Source organism: Carya illinoinensis, chromosome 3, assembly GCF_018687715.1.
Source record: "Carya illinoinensis cultivar Pawnee chromosome 3, C.illinoinensisPawnee_v1, whole genome shotgun sequence".
In the NCBI taxonomy this organism is placed as follows: domain Eukaryota; kingdom Viridiplantae; phylum Streptophyta; class Magnoliopsida; order Fagales; family Juglandaceae; genus Carya; species Carya illinoinensis.
The window spans coordinates 19767348-19787478 of NC_056754.1; the positions used below are offsets into that span (position 1 = coordinate 19767348).

Sequence of the window (20131 nt, forward strand, 5' to 3'; positions counted from 1 at the left end):
ACCATCAATATATCAAGAGGCAACAACTACATGAGTACAAACATCATACCCTCATTTCATTATGCTTCTGGAGAATTTTAATTTGATTACAATATATAGCATAAAATGTTATACATCCTCCCGCTATCAACTGTATTCATAGAGGAACTTAACAACGAGATATATACATGGCATTCACAAGCATGTAATCATCTGTAGCCAAATTTCTTTCATTGAACCTGATATCACACTGCAATCATCTCTTACCCACTTAGAACTCCAAAGAAGGGGTTGGTCATTGCAGACTTCAATTCAAACCCCGCTGTGTTTAGCACTGCCTCATCCACCTTATCATGGGCAAGGTATAAGTACTCTCCTCCTCCTGTTCTCTCAAACCCACAGAGCTCTAGAAACTCCACACCTCCTCTCAACTTCCCAACTCTATCCTGTCAAATATATGTAAGTGGAAACTTTACAACAGAAGTAATAAACAGATATGAGTCGTGTTGATGAAACCATTTCCTTTTCGTTTGGTATATTATTTATAGTGACAAAAATGCAACTCTAATCAACATAACAGGAAATTAATGACAGATGTCTATACTGTTGGGAGCTGTTCTGACACAGAGATGATTCTAAATAAAGGAGGGACGAAATTTAACGTGGTTCGGCAATTGCCTACGTCCACAGCTGCTGTAATTTCACTATAAAAATTGATTTTACATAAAAATTTTCTCTCTACTCACCCACTCTTTTCCTCTCTTCTTTCTCTCTTCTGCGCTCCTTTGCTGCACTCTCCACATACTTAAGCTCTCCTATTTATAGGAGAGCAGATCAGTACTATGCAGCAATTTGCTGCATGATTTTAGGGAGGTGGGGAGGTGCCTAACAAAAGCACCGAACGGTGCCTTCGGTGCCTAATATGCCAAAATAGTAAATGGTGAGCCATGCACCGTTTACTTCTTTGTCTCCATCTGCAACAATCTCCCACTTGGAGACAAATGAGTCTACATATCTTCATAGCAATTATCACAGCAACTTCAAATCATGCCTTTAAGTATGGAGGCCAACTGAAGCTATACACAGCTTCAGTTTGTCAGCAGTAACTACTTTTGTAAACATGTCTGCTGGGTTTTCTGCTCCTCGAATCTTCTCAAGTATCAGCTGTCCACTATCGAGAAGAGATCGGATAAAATGGTATCGCAACTGTATGTGTTTTGTTCTGGAATGAAAGGCTGGATTCTTTGCAAGAAAAATAGCACTCTGACTATCACTGTGCAGAATGCCTTTTTTATTCTTCTTTCCCAATTCCTCCAAGAATGACTGCAACCAAACCATTTCCTTCCCTGCTTCAGTTATAGCAACGTATTCAGCTTCTGTAGTTGAGAGAGCAACTATCTTCTGTAACTTAGAAGCCCACGATACAGTTGTACCACCCAGCGTATACACAAATCCAGTAGTACTTTTTCTGCTGTCAACGTCACCTGCTAAATCAGCATCTACATATCCCTGTAGCTTTAAACCTGTTTTCGTAAAACATAGTGACGTATCTGAAGAGCCTTATAGATATCTCAAAATCCACTTAACTGCTTCCCAATGCTGCTTTCCTGGATTACTCGTGTACCTGCTCACAGCTCCCACTGCTTGTGCAATATCTGGCCTTGTACAGACCATGGCGTACATAAGACTACCAATAGCAGATGCATAGGGTATTCTGTTCATGCATTCTTGCTCTTCCTCCGTCTTTGGCGACTGATCCTTAGTTAGTCGAAAGTGACTAGCTAAGGGTGTGCTCACTGGTTTCGCCTTGTCCATGTTAAACCTTTTGAGCACCTTCTTCACATACTCCTCCTGCGAGAGCTTGAGAGTATCATTAGACCTGTCTCTAATAATTCTCATACCAAGGATTTGTTTTGCAGCACCCAAATCCTTCATCTCAAATTGCTTTGACAACTGCTTCTTCAGTTTATTGATCTCCTCGATGCTTGACCCTGCAACGAGCATATCATCCACATACAACAGTAGGATAATATAAGAGTTGTCAAAGTTCTTCATATAGCAACAATGGTCAGCCTGCAGTCTTGTAAATCCATTACTGCACATGAAGTTGTCAAACTTCCGGTACCATTATCGTGGAGCTTGTTTTAGGCCATACAAGCTCTTCTTCAGTTTGCAAACTAGATTCTCTTTTCCCTTCACTGAGAATCCTTGTGGCTGGTGCATATAAATGTCTTCCTCCAAATCACCATGAAGGAATGCAGTCTTCACATCTAACTGCTCAAGATGTAGATTCTCTGCAGCCACAATTGCCAACACTAGCTTGATCGTTGTTAATTTTACAACTGGGGAGAAAATGTCTGTGTAGTCGACACCTTCTTTTTGTTGAAACCCCTTCACGACCATTCTGGCTTTGTAGCGCTTGCTACCATTGTGCTCTTCCTTAATTCTGTATACCCATTTATTGTGCAAAGCCTTCTTGCCTTTTGGAAGCTTAGTTAGCTCCCATGTTTGATTTGACATCAGTGACTCCATCTCATCTTGCATGGCTTTCTCCCACTTGATCGAATCTTCAATTCGTAGAGCTTCATCATAACTTTCCGGTTCACCACTATCTGTTAGCAAGATGTAGTATAGAGATGGTGAGAACTGCTGTGGTGGCCTGATCGTCCTTGAAGATCTTCGAATAACAGTGAGTGGTGTACGTTGTTTGATCTGTGGATCATCATTCTCTTGATCCTCGTTCTGATCAGTGTTGACTCGAGTAACATCAAAGTCAACAACCTCAGGTTTCTTTGGTTGCTCCTCAGGTTCAGCCTGTGACCTAGCTTTGTACAGAATCTGCTCATTGAAAATCACATTTCTACTTCTGATGATTTTGCGATTTTTATCATCCCAAAATCGATAGCCAAATTCTTCATCACCATAACCGATGAAAAAACATTTTCTAGATTTGGCTTCTAACTTGTTACGATCAGTAGAATCTATGTGAACATATGATAAACAGCCAAAAACTTTCAAATGGGAAAGATTTACCTTCTTTCCGCTCCAGACTTCCTCTGGTAGATCGAACTTTAAGGGAACTGAAGGTCCCCGATTAATCAAATAGGCTGCAGTGTTAACTGCATCAGCCCAAAAACATTCAGGCAATCCTGAATTCAGCCTCATGCTTCTAGCACGTTCGTTGAGAGTTCTGTTCATGCGTTCAGCTACTCCATTCTGCTGCGGTGTCCCGGGAATAGTCTTCAGAAATCTAATCCCATTTGCAGCACAGAATTCTTTGAACCCTCCGTCAATGTACTCTCCTTCATTGTCTGACCTCAGACATTTTAACTTCAAGCCTGTTTCATTTTCAACCATGGCTTTCCATTTCTTGAAAGTATCAAATGTATCAGATTTATTTTTCAAAAAATAAACCCATACTTTCCTGCTTGAGTCATCAATAAATGAAACATAGTACCGCGATCCTCCAAGAGAAGCGACTGGGGATGGCCCCCACAAATCTGTGTGCACCAACTCCAACTTTGTAGATTTTGGAGTTCTACCATTTTTCAGGAAACTAACTTTTTTCTGTTTTCCAAAAATGCAACCTTCACACATGTCGAAATCAGTTGATTCCAACTTTGGTAACTTCCCCTTGGATAATAGTATTTTCATTCCTTTCTCACTCATGTGACCAAGCCTTTGATGCCATAGGTTGGCATTTGCATCAGCAATTGCAATAGTATCTCTAATGCTTGAAGTCATATATAGAGTACCTATTTTTGTGCCTCGAGCTACTACCATAGCTCCTTTTGTTATCTTCCACGTACCATCGGTAAATAGTACCGAATGCCCATCAGCATCAAATTGTCCTACAGAAATCAGGTTCCTCATGAGCTTAGGAACATGTCGCACCTTCTGTAGCAACCATGCACTTCCATTGGGCAGATTGATTGGTACATCTCCCATGCTTTCGATTTCCAACGCTTCACCATCTGCTAAGTACACCTTCCCGAAATCACCAGTGACAAAATTCTGCATGATTTCTCGGTGTGCTGTAGTGTGGAACGAGGCTCCTGAATCTAACACCCAAGATTCAATTTGGTTGTCGACTGAAAGGAGTAAGGCATCTCGGAGCTCTTCTGTTGTGGCATTAACAGAGTCATGCTCATTCTTCTTCTTAGCTTCCTTGCAATTATTTTTGAAGTGGCCAATCTTGCCACAATTCCAGCACTGTACTTGTTTTCCGGACCTAGATTTGCTTCTGCCTCTTCGGGACTTCGATCTGCCCCGATTTGAACTTCTACTAGCTCCTCTACCTCTCGTCTCGAGGTTTAAGGCAGAATTGGAAGTTGATGCTTCTCCTGTATCTCTTCTACGAACTTCCTCGCTAAGAATATGGTCCCGGATTTCTTGATACTTCATCTTTGTTTTGCCATAAGAATTGCTAATAGCTGTTCTCATGGCCTCCCAGCTTTTTGGCAATTGAGCCAGAGCAATCAGTGCACGTACTTCATCATCAAATTCAATCCCCACTGAAGCTAATTGATTGATGATGGTGTTGAACTCATTCAGATGCTGAATAACTGGAGTTCCTTCTGCCATTCTCAAGTAGAATAGCTTTTACATCAAATGCACTTTGTTATTGGCCGATGGCTGCTCGTACATGTCTGATAGAGCTTTCATCAAATCCGCCGTGGTCTTCTCCTTTACCACATTGTGTGCAATTGATCTTGACAGTGTTAGTCGAATGACTCCCAACACTTGTCTATCAAGGAGACTCCAATCTTCATTGCTCATGTCATCTGGCTTTCTTCCTAGGAGTGGAAGATGTAGTTTCTTCCCATAGAGATAATCCTCTATCTGCATTCTCCAGTAGCCAAAGTCTGTACCGTCAAATTTCTCGATACCAGCACCTTTAGCTTCTTCTCCAGCCATGAGTTCAAATTTAAACAAAGATCACCGTTACGTCTGAAATACTCGAATTAGCTGGAAACGAGTCCGGAATGATCCAAATAGTTTGTCAGCACTATTTGATCGTCGCGATGGAACTCCAACTGGCGTGATCTAGCCCAAAATGATCTGCAACACGTGGATGGTTCAGATCCAATATACTGACGCCGAATATCAAAATTTCAACCGTACGGATGAGTCCGGAATGATCCAAATAGTTGGAAAGCACTATTTGATCGTCAAAATTGGACTCCGAATGGCTTAGATCTAGCCAAAAACAGATCTGAAAAAACGGACGGTACAATACTGTGCGCGTGGGGGGAGCATGAGGCGCGTGTAACACACGCGCCGAACCTTCCTAGGGCGCGTGTGGGCGCGTGGCGCGTGTCCCTCACGCGTCTTCAACCTCTGGTGCGCGTGGGGGCGCGTGAGCGCGTGTGGTGCACGCGTCTTCAACCTCTGGAGCGCGTGGGGCGCGTGGGGTTGCAGCAGATGCACGCGCCGATCTTCTAGGGGCGCGTGTAGCCTCGTCCAACCTCCGTTTTCCATTCTGTTTGCGGCAACGGATTCGTCTCGACGCGAGGAACACCGTGGAGTTGTCAAAAATTGATTTTGAACAACTTGAATTTTCGGACAGCTCGAACCGATGCTCTGATACCAGTTGTTGGGAGCTGTTCTGACACAGAGACGATTCTAAATAAAGGAGGGACAAAATTTAACGTGGTTCGGCAATTGCCTACGTCCACAGCTGCTGTAATTTCACTATAAAAATTGATTTTACATAAAAATTTTCTCTCTACTCACCCACTCTTTTCCTCTCTTCTTTCTCTCTTCTGCGCTCCTTTGCTGCACTCTCCACATACTTAAGCTCTCCTATTTATAGGAGAGCAGATCAGTACTATGCAGCAATTTGTTGCATGATTTTAGGGAGGTGGGGAGGTGCCTAACAAAAGCACCGAACGGTGCCTTCAGTGCCTAATATGCCAAAATAGTAAACGGTGAGCCATGCACCGTTTACTTCTTTGTCTCCATCTGCAACATATACATCATGAGGTCTATGGAAAATGAGTTTAGAACATTCCAGTCAATGAAAGGCTCCAAAGAGCGCTAGTTTACAGTGAATTCAAAACACGTCAATTCTGTGCATTTTTTGACAGTATTACTAAAAAAAGGTTTACATCCACCATCCAACAACCAAGTGGATGAGCTCCTGGCTCGCAGAATGAGGCCACCTTTTTCATAAACGTGGACCTCATGAACAAATCTATATGTGATTAGTTAATATGGTCCAAATAATCCCAACTGCACCAAAAATAATCCAATTTCCCTGGACGATGGTTTAGCAATTAGCATAATCAGTCAAGCCTTGTGGCAAGAACCAATCCCACAAGCGTCAATCCCAAGGACAATCTGGACTTTGGTGAAGATTACAAAATGGTCTCGCTATTCACTTCGATCAGCTCTCAATACTCGTAAAGTTGGGACTAAGGCATAATTAAAAGAAGCTCAATCGAAGGAGCTTACCTGGAATAATGGGTTACTAAGTCTGATCTTCCTGAACTTTTCCTCATCAGGATTTTTTGCGACATTTCCAATATAGATCAGAAGAGTTTGGAAGGCCCTCCTAACTCTGGCACCATCATCCTTGTAAGAATGCACAGCGAAAAGTACCTCAGGCTTAGTTTAAAGAAATGCTCCACAAGTTTCTCCAGCGCGACAAAAACCAAGCGTTTTCTCTTAGTGGTAAAGTGTACTACGTAGTTATAAAACTAGAGTAACACTTAACAAATCCACAGCCTATAAACTATTTCAAGAGAGAACAAGTGAGGAGAGATTTTCACTATTGTGATTGATGCACCAGAATCAAAATGAGAGGGGCTATATATAGCCCCCCTACACGGCTGGCCTTTAAAGGCCAGTCTTCAATACGCTGGAAACGCTTGGCTTAAAGCCATGCGTTTACCGGCTGTGTAACGCATGGCTTTAAGCCATGCGTTATAACGCATGCAATCAAAAGGGGGGTCTGCCCGTGTGGGCGCCCCCTCCATTTAACATCTCCCACTCGCACATAGTGGGCATGACCCTAGGTCTGCATCTCTCTAATGTTCTCAATCTTGTTCACACAAGTAAATAGGCCGTGTGACCACCAAGCATATCTTCAGAAAGGTGGGAGTACATACACTAAATCTCTCCCAGAGAAGACCAGCATAGTAACATCCCTAAAGTGTTTGGTTATGTCCTAGACTCATTCGATCGCATCAGTTCAAGCATTTTCGAAACCCTCTTGAGTTTCAAAAAACTCAGAACAATGCTTGACTATCTCTAAATCATTTCAATATGTTCACAACCTTAGTCGCTACCAGTATGTAGCGTCATAGTTTGACGTCAGCAAACACTATCGAAGATGCAATATCGAAGAATCTTCCCTTTGCACTCATATCATTCAATTTTGGTCAAACCGCTTTCCTAGCAATGCCTCTTTAGACCGTATTAATCATGGCCATAGACAACATGCCAAAGTAGCAGACATTATAACCTCCATCTTGTGACATAGTCAAAAGTAAAGGACACTTAAAAAAAATGAGACTCACACAGTGAGAAAGAGGGGAACCATTTACTCACTTACTCATTTGGTCGAATAAGCACATGTAGTATGAAACACATGTTACGGTGGATTTCTCTTTTTTAAAGAGCATATGTCTATATCAACACCGTACAGATCTTAGTCTAGCCGCTCCTTAAGCGTCTAACCCGAGTTCCTCTATTTGCTCGCCTCCAATGCGTTAAAGAGGATCTCACATCTGGCTAACCACAGACTACATAGGTTGTGGGGTAACCCATGCATAGTCCTCTCATTGGACCTGATCTTAGCTCCCACTAAAACGACATATCTTTGTGTCAATTAACTTATCCATTTGGACAAGTATCTAAGAACACAATGTCTCATTTCTACTAGCTTCTCAAGCGCTAGAGGCGATCGCTCGTGTGAGTGAGCCGATCTAAGCCTGTTGACATATCTTGTGTGTGAATTAGAAAGACAATACGATAAAGACAATAACTGAATCATATTGTATTAATTAGGGCTGTGCAGAAAAGCTTGTGACCCAGACCGTCCGTGAGACCCGACCCGATCCGACCGAGAAAGACGATTTGAACCAGCTTGCGGGTCGAACCCGCTAAGTGTCAAAACGATCCGAGTCATCCGACTCTCACCATTTCTGTTCTTTCACACTGATTCTTCTTCGTTTTATTTGCAACAACAGCCAACCTCCACAAATCAAGAGCAAAGTCCCAACACGATAAGACCGCAAGCAACCAAGATTGGCAAACGCAGCCCCGTAAATCGATGGTAGTGAAACCAGTGTAAAGACACCCAAGATTTTCATCATCAGCCGCGTAAGTCCCTCTCCCCCAACTTTCTGTCTATAGCTTAGATTTTCATATAGCATTCTCTGGTTTTCCTTCTTTCTCTCCCTCCTCCTTCCTTCCAAAATCCAATTTCTTCCCTCCCCACCGTGATTCTCCTTCACTTTATTGCCCAAAAAACCATCTTTTCCCTGTATTCTCCCTCAAAGCAGTACCACACACAGCGTCCATTTCTTCTCGCTAAGCCCCACAAGATCTATATTTGTCTTTCGTTGATTTTGCTGTGAAACACCTCCATATTTCTGCCTAATTTTTGGTTGCTTTGTACCTCTGAAATTTGTGTTGCTGTTCACCCAGCCAACTCTGTAGAATAGCTGCTTGCTGCTCGGTGAGTTGTTCTTGAAGCCTCTCCTTTCTCGAACTAAGGGTCACGATTAAATGAATTGTAAGAGGAATACGGAATACAAGCTGAGGTTGTAGAATATGCACGAGAAAGAGAGAACGAGTGGCAATCGGTGTCCGCTGTCGGCAAAATGGTGGAATGGGTTTTGGTGTATTCTGATCTTGATTTACGGGTTGATCCGACTTTGTGTCGGGTCGAACCGTGTTCGTTTCATGCTATCACGGGTCGGGTCGGGTCGGTCCAAAAACCCAAGCGGCTTGACCGGGTTGCAGGCCTAGTATTAATATCCCAAAGGAAATGTTATATCTCAATGTCATTTGAAATACAAAAAACATTTACAGTCTATGCAGTCCTAGATTCCTAACATGAGTCTCAAAAACATCTCTTGCTATGGGCTTCGTTAAGGGATCAGCAACCATGCGACTTGTAGAGAGGTGTTTCAGAACCACTTCCTTTTGCGCTACCATGTCTCTGATGTAGTGATATTTGATATCTATGTGTTTGGTTCTTCCATGGTACTTAGAGTCCTTAGCATATGCGAGAGCAGCCGTGCTATCGCAAAATATTGTCACCAGATCTGAAGAATCCGTGCCAATATCTAAATGCTTGAGGAATCTCCGTAACCAAACAGCTTCTTGAACCGCTGCAGAACAAGCTATGTATTCTGCCTCCATAGTGGATAAAGCTATACAGGATTGTTTCTTGCTGCTCCATGTAATGGCACCATTGTTGAGTAGAAAGGCATACCCAGTGGTTGATTTACGCTCATCTAGATCACTGCCCCAGTCGGCATCGCTGTAACCTTTTAACTGCAAATCTGAACCTTGATAGCACAGCACATAGTCTGCAGTTCCCTTGAGATATCGCATAATCCTCTTGACTGCTTTCCAGTGAGCGAGTCCGGGGTTAGATTGGAATCTACTCACTAAGCCAACTGCATAGCATATGTCAGGCCGAGTACACATCATTGCGTACATCAGACTACCCACAGCATTAGCATAAGGGACACGGGCCATTTTTTCCTTTTCTATTTGAGTCTTAGGACATAACTCTTTAGATAAGTTCTCGCTTTTTGCCACAGGGGTGTCAATGGGTTTACATTCATTCATTAGGAAACGCTCGAGGACTTTCTTTATGTAAGTCTGTTGGGACAAACACAAAAGTCTCTTTGAGAGATCTCTGTAGATCTTAACTCTCAAAATGTATTCTACTTCACCCATATCCTTCATCTCAAAATTGAAGGATAACCACTCTTTTGTGGCGACTATCAACCCTTTATCATTTCAAGCTAGTAGTATGTCATCAACATATAATGACAACATAATGAAACTCTTCTTGGACCTTTTGACATAGACACAATGGTCCTCTGTGATCATCGTAAACCCATTTGAAAGAACGGCTCGATGGAATCTGAGGTACCATTACCTAGATGATTGTTTTAGGCCATATATTGATCGTTTGAGCTTGCACACTTTGTGCTCTTGACCTTTGACCACAAAACCGTTGGTTGATCCATATAGATCTCCTCATCTAGTTCTCCATTGAGAAATGCTGTCTTAACATCCATTTAGTAGAGTTCCAAATCCATATTTGCTACTATAGGTAGAATTAGGCGAATTGAAGCAAACCTCACCACTGGTAAAAAAGTTTCCTCATAGTCTATACCCTCCTGCTGAGTATATCCTTTCGCCACTAAGCGAGTTTTGTACTTATCTATTGATCCATCCGACTTGCGTTTGACTTTAAGAACCCATTTGTTCCCAATAGTCTTACGCCCTGTCGGTAGATCAACCAGATCCCAGACCTGGTTTGTCTTCATAGACTCAATTTCATCATTAAGAGCTTTCATCCACTATCTTTAGTAGAAGATGAGAGAGCCTCATGAATTGTCCTAGGCCCATCATCATCATGCGGAGCTACCATAAAAGCTTCCCCTTCAATCTCAAAACGACGGCGGGGAATACTTTCACGTGTGCTTCTACGCGGCTGAGATTGTTGTGATTGATTGACAAGCGATGTGCTCCCACTCGGATTTAAGTCCCTTTTATCATTTGTAGGAGCTTGAAGAATTTCTTCCTCATTCTCAACTAAATTCCTTGGAGCACTTTCCTCTTGTTCCACAATCTCATGAAGTTCTAAACTCTTACCAACTTCACCTCTACTTGGAAATTCATTTTCAATGAAGTCCACATCTCGTGATTCAATCTCAGTCACACTTCCATCAGTTTGTTCACCTATTAACACATACCCTTTAGAGTGTTCTGAGTACCTTATAAAGATACACTTCTTCCCTCTAGGGCCTAATTTTCCATGCTTATGAGAAAGATCATGAACAAAACCCGTTGAACCCCATGGCCGCAAGTTACTCAAATTGGGTTTCTCGCCGGTCCATAGTTCATATGGTGTGGAAGTTACTGATTTGGAGGGCACTCGGTTAAGAATGTAGGCAGCAGTTAAAAGTGCATCCCCCAAAAAGAAATTGGTAGGTTTGCTTGCGCCATCATTGACCTAACCATCTCAAGTAGTGTTCGATTTCTCCTTTCCGCCACGCCATTTTACTGTGGCGTACTCGGCATCGTTAACTGTCTTTTGATTCCTTTTTCATCACAGAGCCTTTTAAATTGCTCAGAGAGATATTCTCGTCCTCGGTCAGTTCTTAGAGTTTTTAAACTCTTATCTAACTGATTCTCAACCATTCTTAGATATCGCCTAAAACATTCCAATGCTTCAGACTTATGGGAGATTAAGTAGACATGACCATAACGTGAAAAATCATCTATAAAAGTGATGAAGTAGACACCTCCGTGTCTTGCCCTCACACTCATTGGACCACAGATGTCTGAGTGGACTAATTGCAGTGCAAAAGATGCCCTAGTGGCTTTTCCAAACGGTTTTCTCTTAGCTTTTCCCATTAGACAATGTTCACACGTGGGCAAGATGATCTTAGCGAGATTGCCTATTAGGCCTTCTCTAGCTAATCGAGTCATTCTATCTTGCCCTATATGGCCAAGCCTAGCATGCCATGTGTATGAATCCAAATTATCAATTGATGAAGAAAGAAAAGAAATAGATTCATTTATATTAGAATAAACCAAATCCAATATCATAAAACCGTCTTGAAGAAAAGCATTGCCATAAAACACATGGCCCAAATGAAAGGAAACATAATTGTTTTCAAAAACAATCTGAAAACCAAGTTTTAATAGAGTAACAACTGAAAGTAAGTTTCGTCGGATCTCGGGAGCGTATAGCACATTGTGGAGGAAAAGAGTGCGGCCACCCCGCAAGTCTAGCTTGTAGGTACCAAGTCCCAGTACCTCCACACTAGCTCCATTCCCCACCTTGATATCACGGCTCCCAGTTGGAATCCGGCGATACTCCACAAATCCGACTCTATCTCGTGCTATGTGCTCGGTCGCTCCTGAATCAACAGTCCACAAAGGATAGGAGTCAGCAACCATCACATGGCTAGTTACAAAAACAATGCGATAAAAGTCAGAGTATACCTTCTTCGGCTCAGAGCAGTCACGAGCGAAGTGGCCAATCGTTCCGCAGTTGAAGCACTCTAATTTTGACTTGTTTTTCCCGCGCTTGCCCCTCTTGGTGCGCTGAGAAGTTCCTGACACTTTTTTAATATGTCCAGCAGCTACTCCAATTTTGGACTTCTTCCGCTTAGGCCTTGATGCCTTGCACGGACCAGCATTAGCCACATAGGCCGTATGATTGGGTTTAGCAGCCTCTAGGCGCTCAACCTCCAATTCCAAGCGACGCGAGACATCATCAAAGTATTTGATATTCTCGTTATGCGTCAGGTTCTGGCTCATATTCTCCCAAGAATTCGGTAGTGATCTTATCACTGCCTGTACTTGCTGTTCATCTGTCAGGTTGTTTCCTGCCGACCTAAGTTCGCGGATCATAGTTGACATAGCCATAAGATGCTGCTTCATCGTGTGGTCAGAGCGCATCTTATAGGAGTCGAACCTCATGGTTAATCTACGCAACCTAGTGGCTGAAGTTCCACCAAACTTCAACTTCAAAGCCTCTCACATGCTTTGGGCAGTGTCATAGACCTCAAACTCACACATTAGATCATTGTGCATGCTGCTTAACATAATTATGCGCGCACCGATTTTTCTTAGCCCATTGGGTATAGGCTTGTTGATCTATCTTGTGTTGTTCTGAGTTCCCTTCCCCGGGCATAGTAAGGGTGTGAGATAAGGCCTCCAAGACCTCTTGCTCATCTAAAACATATTGGATCTTGCGATGCCATATGTCATAGTTTTCCCCATCTAATTTCTCCCCTTTGTTTAAGTCGGCAACAATATTCTTGGATGTCATTTCACTATAATACGCAAAGAAAGGATATTACTCACACACCTAAGAAATCTGCCGCGTCCTTTCAAATTAGAAAAAGAATAATTTAGACATGTCGCAAGATCGAAAAATCGCTAGGCTTCATAATCATTTCTTGCACCACAACATCCAATTATTAGATTTCTATCTCAATTCCCGCGCAAATTTAAAAAAAATATATGGAAAAATTTATCATCATAAATCTCAACCATACTCTCACTATCTTAAGTAGTCATCTAGGCCTAGTCACATGTAAAGACATAACCTACTAAAACCGCAGTAACCTTTTGGGCCAGTCTACAAGGACAGCTACCCAGACCATGGCAACCTGTTGGGCCAGTCTACAAAGACAGCCAGACTACAGCAACCTGTTGGGCCAGTCTACAAAGATGGTTCATATGAGACCATTACAGTTCATTTTTCTTGTTCCATCAGTGCATTTACAGTTCTTACTGGGGCCACTGTAGTCTTTTTGGTTATACAGTGCATTTACAGTTCTTACTGGGGTCACCATAGTCTTTTGTCTATACAGTGCATTTACAGTTCTTACTGGGGTCACTGCAATTCTTTCAGCCTATCATTCACACTGACAATTCTAACTAAGACTACTTAGTGGGATTTTTCTATTTTATCACTAAAAGAAATAAAGACTAATGTCTAAACATTCAAGTCTAACATTCATAGATGATAAAATAATCACATTTCCACATATTCAATACACACATACATGTTATCACATTTAATAAAATATTACATGTAATATAACATTATGGAAAAAAAAATAGCATGAAAATAAACAAATATTCACATGTTATCACATTTAATCTATAACATTAAATAAAAGATCACATGTAATATAACAATATATCTAAGCATATATTAAATCATGCCATAAATTTTTTTTTTAATTATTATTATTATTATTATTATTTTGGTTTTAAAAAAAAAACACAAAAAAAACACTGGGCTGAAAAAGCCCAGCCCGTGTCTCCCCCTTTTTTTTTTTGTTTAAAAAAAAAAAACTGGGCTAAAAAGCCCAACCCGTGTCTCCCTCCCTTTTTTTTTTTAAACCAAAGCAAAATGGGCCGAAGGGCCCAAGCCCATGCAAAAAACAGATGACATAAGTCATCTTCTTCCTCCAGCGGGTACTGTTCACATGAACAGTAACTCAAAAAACACAGCAACTCCAGCCGCCATTTAGGGAGTTTACTGGCTGGTGCTGCAAGCACCATCCTAGGTGCTGCGGAAGCACCCAGCAACCTCCCAAGGTTTTTTTTTCCGACGAAAAACATGGCCAGTAAACTCCCTAAACGGCGGCTGGAGTTGCTGTGTTTTTCGAGTTACTGTTCATGTGAACAGTACCGCTGGAGGAAGAAGATGACTTATGTCATCTGTTTTTTGCATGGGCTTGGGCCCTTCGGCCCATTTTGCTTTGGTTTAAAAAAAAAAGGGAGGGAGACACGGGTTGGGCTTTTTAGCCCAGTTTTTTTTTTTTTTAAACAGAAAAATGCAACACCACATGTGCGCAAATTACATAAAAAGAAACAATCACAATTTACATGCATATGCCAAAAAGAAACTGGAAGCAATTATAAAACACTCTTTGATACCAATGTAAGAATGCACAGCGAAAAGTACATCAAGCTTAGTTTAAAGAAATGCTCCACAAGTTTCTCCAGCGCGACAAAAACTAAGCGTTTTCTCTTAGTGGTAAAGTGTACTACGTAGTTATAAAATTAGAGTAACACTTAACAAATCCACAGCCTATAAACTATTTCAAGAGAAAATAAGTGAGAGAGATTTTCACTATTGTGATTGATGCACCAGAATCAAAAGGAGAGGGGCTATATATAGCCCCCCTACACGGCTGGCCTTTAAAGGCCAGTCTTTAATACGCTGGAAACGCATGGCTTGGCTGGGTAAACGCATGCAATCAAAAGGGGGGTCTGCCCATGTGGGCGCCCCCTCCATTTAACAATCCTAGACAAGGAAAAAGGAAAATGGAAAAATGAGACTGGTGTAAAGTCTACTGGGAAAAAAGGTGACTAGCTTTTACGTAACAAAAAAAGTAATATGCTCGGATACTGTCAGTGGTGCAACCTAAGGTTCATGATTCATAGGCACCTTTGTAGATGAAGTCAATGCAACAAATCCATGGTAGATTCCTAAGAAATCTATTAGGTTATAAATGGTGCAGTTTCCTTCTACTCAGTTTCATTAAAACATATAATTGAAAGATATGAAACCAAAAGTCTTATTAACATTATTTTTCTTTCAAAAGTTTTTGCATGCAACTCGCGGAGTCTTTAGCATATAATTTCTTTTTACAAGGCAGTGGAGAGGAATCTATTAGCATATACTTTCTTTTACAAGGCACTGGGAAAGGAATCTATCTTGTGAAGCCCATTCTTCTGAACACTCTGGTACGTAGGAAATCCGTTGTAGTGAACATTTACGAGTGGAGTTCTTTAACCAATGGATTTCAGGTAAACCAAAAACTCTCTGCTCATATGTTGAGCAAGCCTTAGTTTCACTGAAAAGAAGTCCACCATGCCAGAAATGTTCCAACAGCTTCAAAATTTGGGTTCTCGTTAAAAAAAAAAAAAAGTTGCAGAGAGAATCAACCACCATTTGAACTTTGTATACAGCAGGCAACAATAGTAAAAGACTGGTATCAGATAACTTATATAACCCGGTCTGGACTTGTTCAAAGACTGGAAGCTAGAGAGGGCAATAATAAAACAGATATGGACATGGTGAGCTAGATAAACACAAATAAATGGACTCCAAAATACAAAGATCTTTCATTTATCATTGTATCATTGTGTCAACGTGAAATCCATCTCCTTGACACGAGTCAAGTTCATGGGCCCAGGTCTAGTTTTTGAAATGATTCCCAAGTCGTGTTTTTTTCACCACCAGCAGAATATGCCGGACACAGAGCAAAGTTATTTACCTGGCGATTATGCTTAATAGTTCTTAAACATTCCTTCATGTGCTCTGCCTTTGTAACAGACTTCACAGAATCACAGGCAATGAGGTTTGCAACTTAAACAGGAATAAAAACAGCATTAAAACAGTTTTGTCCTGTAATTCCAGTGTTAAGGAAAAAAAAAAAGTATATTCGACGAAAAGATAAGAGTGGTAAGATCTATAGATATTACTTTCAAAATATCCTTTCATTTTTTTCCCGAAACAAAGGAGTGGAAGGTTTTAATGCTGCATTCCTTTCTGGAGGCAATCCGAGATGATACCTTCTTTCTACCTGTGAAGACATGCAAACAGTTTTTTGAGTCACACAACAGTCTTGAGAGCAGTATCAATTCTTGAATCAGAGATATTGAATTGAAATCCTCGGTATGGATTGTACTAAACCAACTGCGAAGGATATAATAGTGATATTTTATGATGCCATCTCAAATTTGGCAGCCATCTTAAACAAATCTTTTGGGCATGTGTTTGGCACATAAAACTATTGACCTCTTCTATTGTTCCTGCACGTAAGAGGAACATTTTTACATCCCAGAGAGAGAGAGAAAGAGATATCACTAGATTTACAATCGTGAGTAGTTGTCCCTGCACTCATCTTCCACCTTCATAAACCTTTTCATTTGTCTTTGCCAGGGATGCAGGTTTAAGCCGTACCACACCCAATTTGTGTATGCTTTTCTATGTTGAATTTGGCTGTAATTCTTTCCTCTCCTTACTCATTGCCATTCTCACTGTATAATTATTTATCTGATTAATGATACAGGTCCCTAAAGCTGATGCTATTGGAAAGTATAACATATTTGATCATTCATATTTTCTCTCATGTGTAGGTTTGGACAGTTTCAGCGAGGCTTAATACATAAAAATTCCTAAACTGAACGAGAGAGATAACATGTAGACATGGTTTGAACTCCAGGCATTTACTCTAGTACAATGATAAATCACAATTTATCCAGAAGCCCTTCTATTTTGAAAACATTGATCTTGAATTTCCCAACTAGCACAACTTCCACAGTGTACATCTACCAACTAGCATGATTTACACAACGTACACCAATGTTTCCCATTACTTATTCTTGGTTATGCCCAAAAATGTTTTGCAGTGATAATTAATTTTGCTGAACGTTAGAAACAGGAGTTAATCTCTCTAAAAAGAAATGGAGAGACCCTAGGTGAAAGGCCTTTAAAGACTATGATTGAAATCTACCAAATACAATTTACTAATCTTAAAAGCTCATCTTTGCATAATTTTAATTAGCATAACGAAATATGGCCAAAATTTTAAAACACCTTATCCTGCTCTAGTTTCCGTAGAACTTTATCCCTTGATTTTTTCTCCCCTTCCTTTTCTGCTTTCCGGAAGGCTAAATAACTGAAGAAACAAAGTGTGGACATTCATATATAACTAAGAAGGAAATACAATTTATGGTATAATTTATCTAGAGAAGAAAAAGGGACAGACACATAGATGGTAGAACTGCTATTTGAAAAGAGCAATTTATGGGATTAAGACAGACCGTTTCCTTTCATTTTCATCAGCAAGTCGCTTTGTCTTAGAGAGATCCTTGCTTGCTTGAATCCTCTGCTGGAACAATATCACTGTCCAGGTTGCAGTAAAGAAAAGTATAGAATGTGAAACAATTACATAACAGAATTCCAAAAAAAAAAACCAAAAGAGTTTGATTTCACAAAAGGCAACAACTGCATTAGGATCAGATTATCTAATAGACAAAAAAAAAAAAAAAAAAACATTTGGAATTATGATGGGAAATATAGCTTGTAACTTTATGGCTTATAGTTCATAACTTAATTAATAAGTTCGACTATTAAAAAGTTATTACTGTTTAGTAACCATATTTTCAAAGCACTTTTAAACATATTCTTGAAACAAATTAAAAAAAAATGTTCTCTAGAATAAAAATGACGATTATTTAAATTTTTAAGGATTATAACTATATTCTTGAAAGTTTGAAAATTATAATTATCTTAAAGTTGTATAGATATTTTCATCCATTGATAATCTTTTTAAAACTTGAATTAAGTTTTACATTATCTGAAAAAATACATTAGAGAAAAAGTATCAAAATAATAATTTTCTTCAAACATACTTTTTAACTTATTTGAGATAAAAAGTTCTTTAATATATAACACACAAATAACCTAATTTTTCTATTAAAAAATTTTTAAAAATATTTAAGTACTTTTCAAAACTCTTGTTAAAGAAAACTAAAGAGGAAATCAATAGTTATTACTTAAAATATTGAAAAAGTGAAGGCAAATGGCAAATAACGAAAAACTAATCGTCTTTTGTATTCAAAATATTCTTTAAGATTTGTGTGAATTGGTTGATATGACATAATAAGATTATATATATATACACTCTCTTTTTTCTTTTTAATAACCGCATTTTAAAAATTCTTTTTTATTTTTTAAATTTGAAGAAATAAGAATTAGAATAAGACACCCTCTGTCGTAAAGCCAAGGTTGCCCTAACAACATGTGACAAACGGTCATGGGAATTATATTACACCAGACTTCATCTTCATAATTTTTTCTCAACGAGAATTTCACTCGTTACCGATACTTTATTAAAATCGGATTGTCTTCGTTAACCCAACTGACCCGATAAAGAATGGGATGCTTCTCAACTTTCAACCTTAAGCACTCCACCTGCATCTTCAGAAATTACATTCATACCACTGCCATTGTCGATGATGACATTTACAGCACGACTACCATGCTCCATACGTGTATGAAATATATTCATGCGTCGCCAATCAACAATAGATTGAATCTCCTTTTTGGTGCTGGTTAGCACTCATTGGATTACACAGCTGGGTAAATCAGTGGCACCCAAATGCTATTCCTCAACCTCAACATCCTCATCACCTTCCTCTTCTTCACTTTCTTCAACCTCGTTGATCACCCTCAATTCTTTTTCACAGACAAAAGCCAATTTTTTTCCTCATGGGACAAACAACAACGAAGTGCCCAAACTCCTTGCACTTGTAACACTAGGGCCCTTCACTCGTAACCTTGGCTTTGCCTTTTTGGTCTCCCACCATAATTCTTGGATTGGTTACTCGGAAATGGGGGCTTCTGGAATGAAGATGTTGGCAAACGTTATTGCCTGAAATCCGTCGCAGCCACTCACCTCCCACTTGAGGATCCCAACTATTTCTCAACACGCAATGCTAGTTGGTATGCCTTGTCGACATTAATCAGTCATGCGGTCAATATTTTTTTGCGCACTTCACTACGTAACCCAGTGCGATACCGGCCTAAAGTTTGTGTATCATTTTTCACAATCTTACTATGGACAGTAAGCTAGTGAAAATGGTCCGTATATTGAACGATAGTTAACAGTCCTTGTCTCAATTGCAACATCTCCTTGAACATCATTTGCTCGTAATCAATAAGCAAGTATTTTTCCTTCAATCATTCCCTCATCTCTTACCAATTAGAGATTGGTGCACGATGAGTACAATGCAATTGCTTCTCTACACTTCCCCACCAAGCTCACGCATGCCCCGTTAATTTCATTCGAACATAGCAAACTTTCCGATCTTCCGACACAGCAAACCAATCAAAATAATCTTCAGTGGCCGTTAACCAATCTTTGAATGCATTGTTCTAACTTCCCAAAAAAATCTGGGACATCCACCTTCATTCTCTTTGTAAGTTCATCAAGAGGTTGATGGTTAGTATCACACCGTCCACGTCCCCTGGGAAAATCTTGTCCCTTATGCCAAAAACGTGCTCCACAATGGCCAACTCCTCTGTCCCTTTCTCTATATTGTTCATCCACTTCTTCCCCCATTCACTGTCTTCCAGCGTGTCCTCCTGAAATTGCCTACACCCTCTTCTATTGTGAGGACCAAATTCTTCTCAATCTCGACGTTCCTCCATCAAGTCCAATCTCTGGGTAATTTGCTCCAGAACATTTGTGAGCTGAGTGATCTGGTCTCGCAATTGGGGTAGGTTGGTGTTTGGGTTTTGGTTGTTTGGATCCTAGTTGTTCGACATGTCGTAAGAACTCCCACTGCGGGTTACCAGCATGAATCGCTAAAATTCCTTGAGAAAAGAACCTTGCTCTAATGCCAAAAT

The 20131-nt window shown here is 40.3% G+C and overlaps 1 protein-coding gene across 1 annotated transcript; it reads right to left on the reverse strand.

Annotated features, from left to right (window-relative positions):
• Positions 1-18770, reverse strand: LOC122304589. Its single transcript, XM_043116849.1, has 7 exons — positions 18695-18770; positions 17542-17623; positions 17315-17396; positions 16204-16298; positions 15990-16050; positions 6436-6555; positions 1-425 (listed from the first exon to the last, which is right to left on the reverse strand). The coding sequence occupies exons 1-7, from the start codon at positions 18768-18770 to the stop codon at positions 243-245; spliced, it is 699 nt and encodes a 232-aa protein (XP_042972783.1). The 3' UTR covers positions 1-242.
• Positions 18771-20131: the final 1361 nt, after the last annotated feature.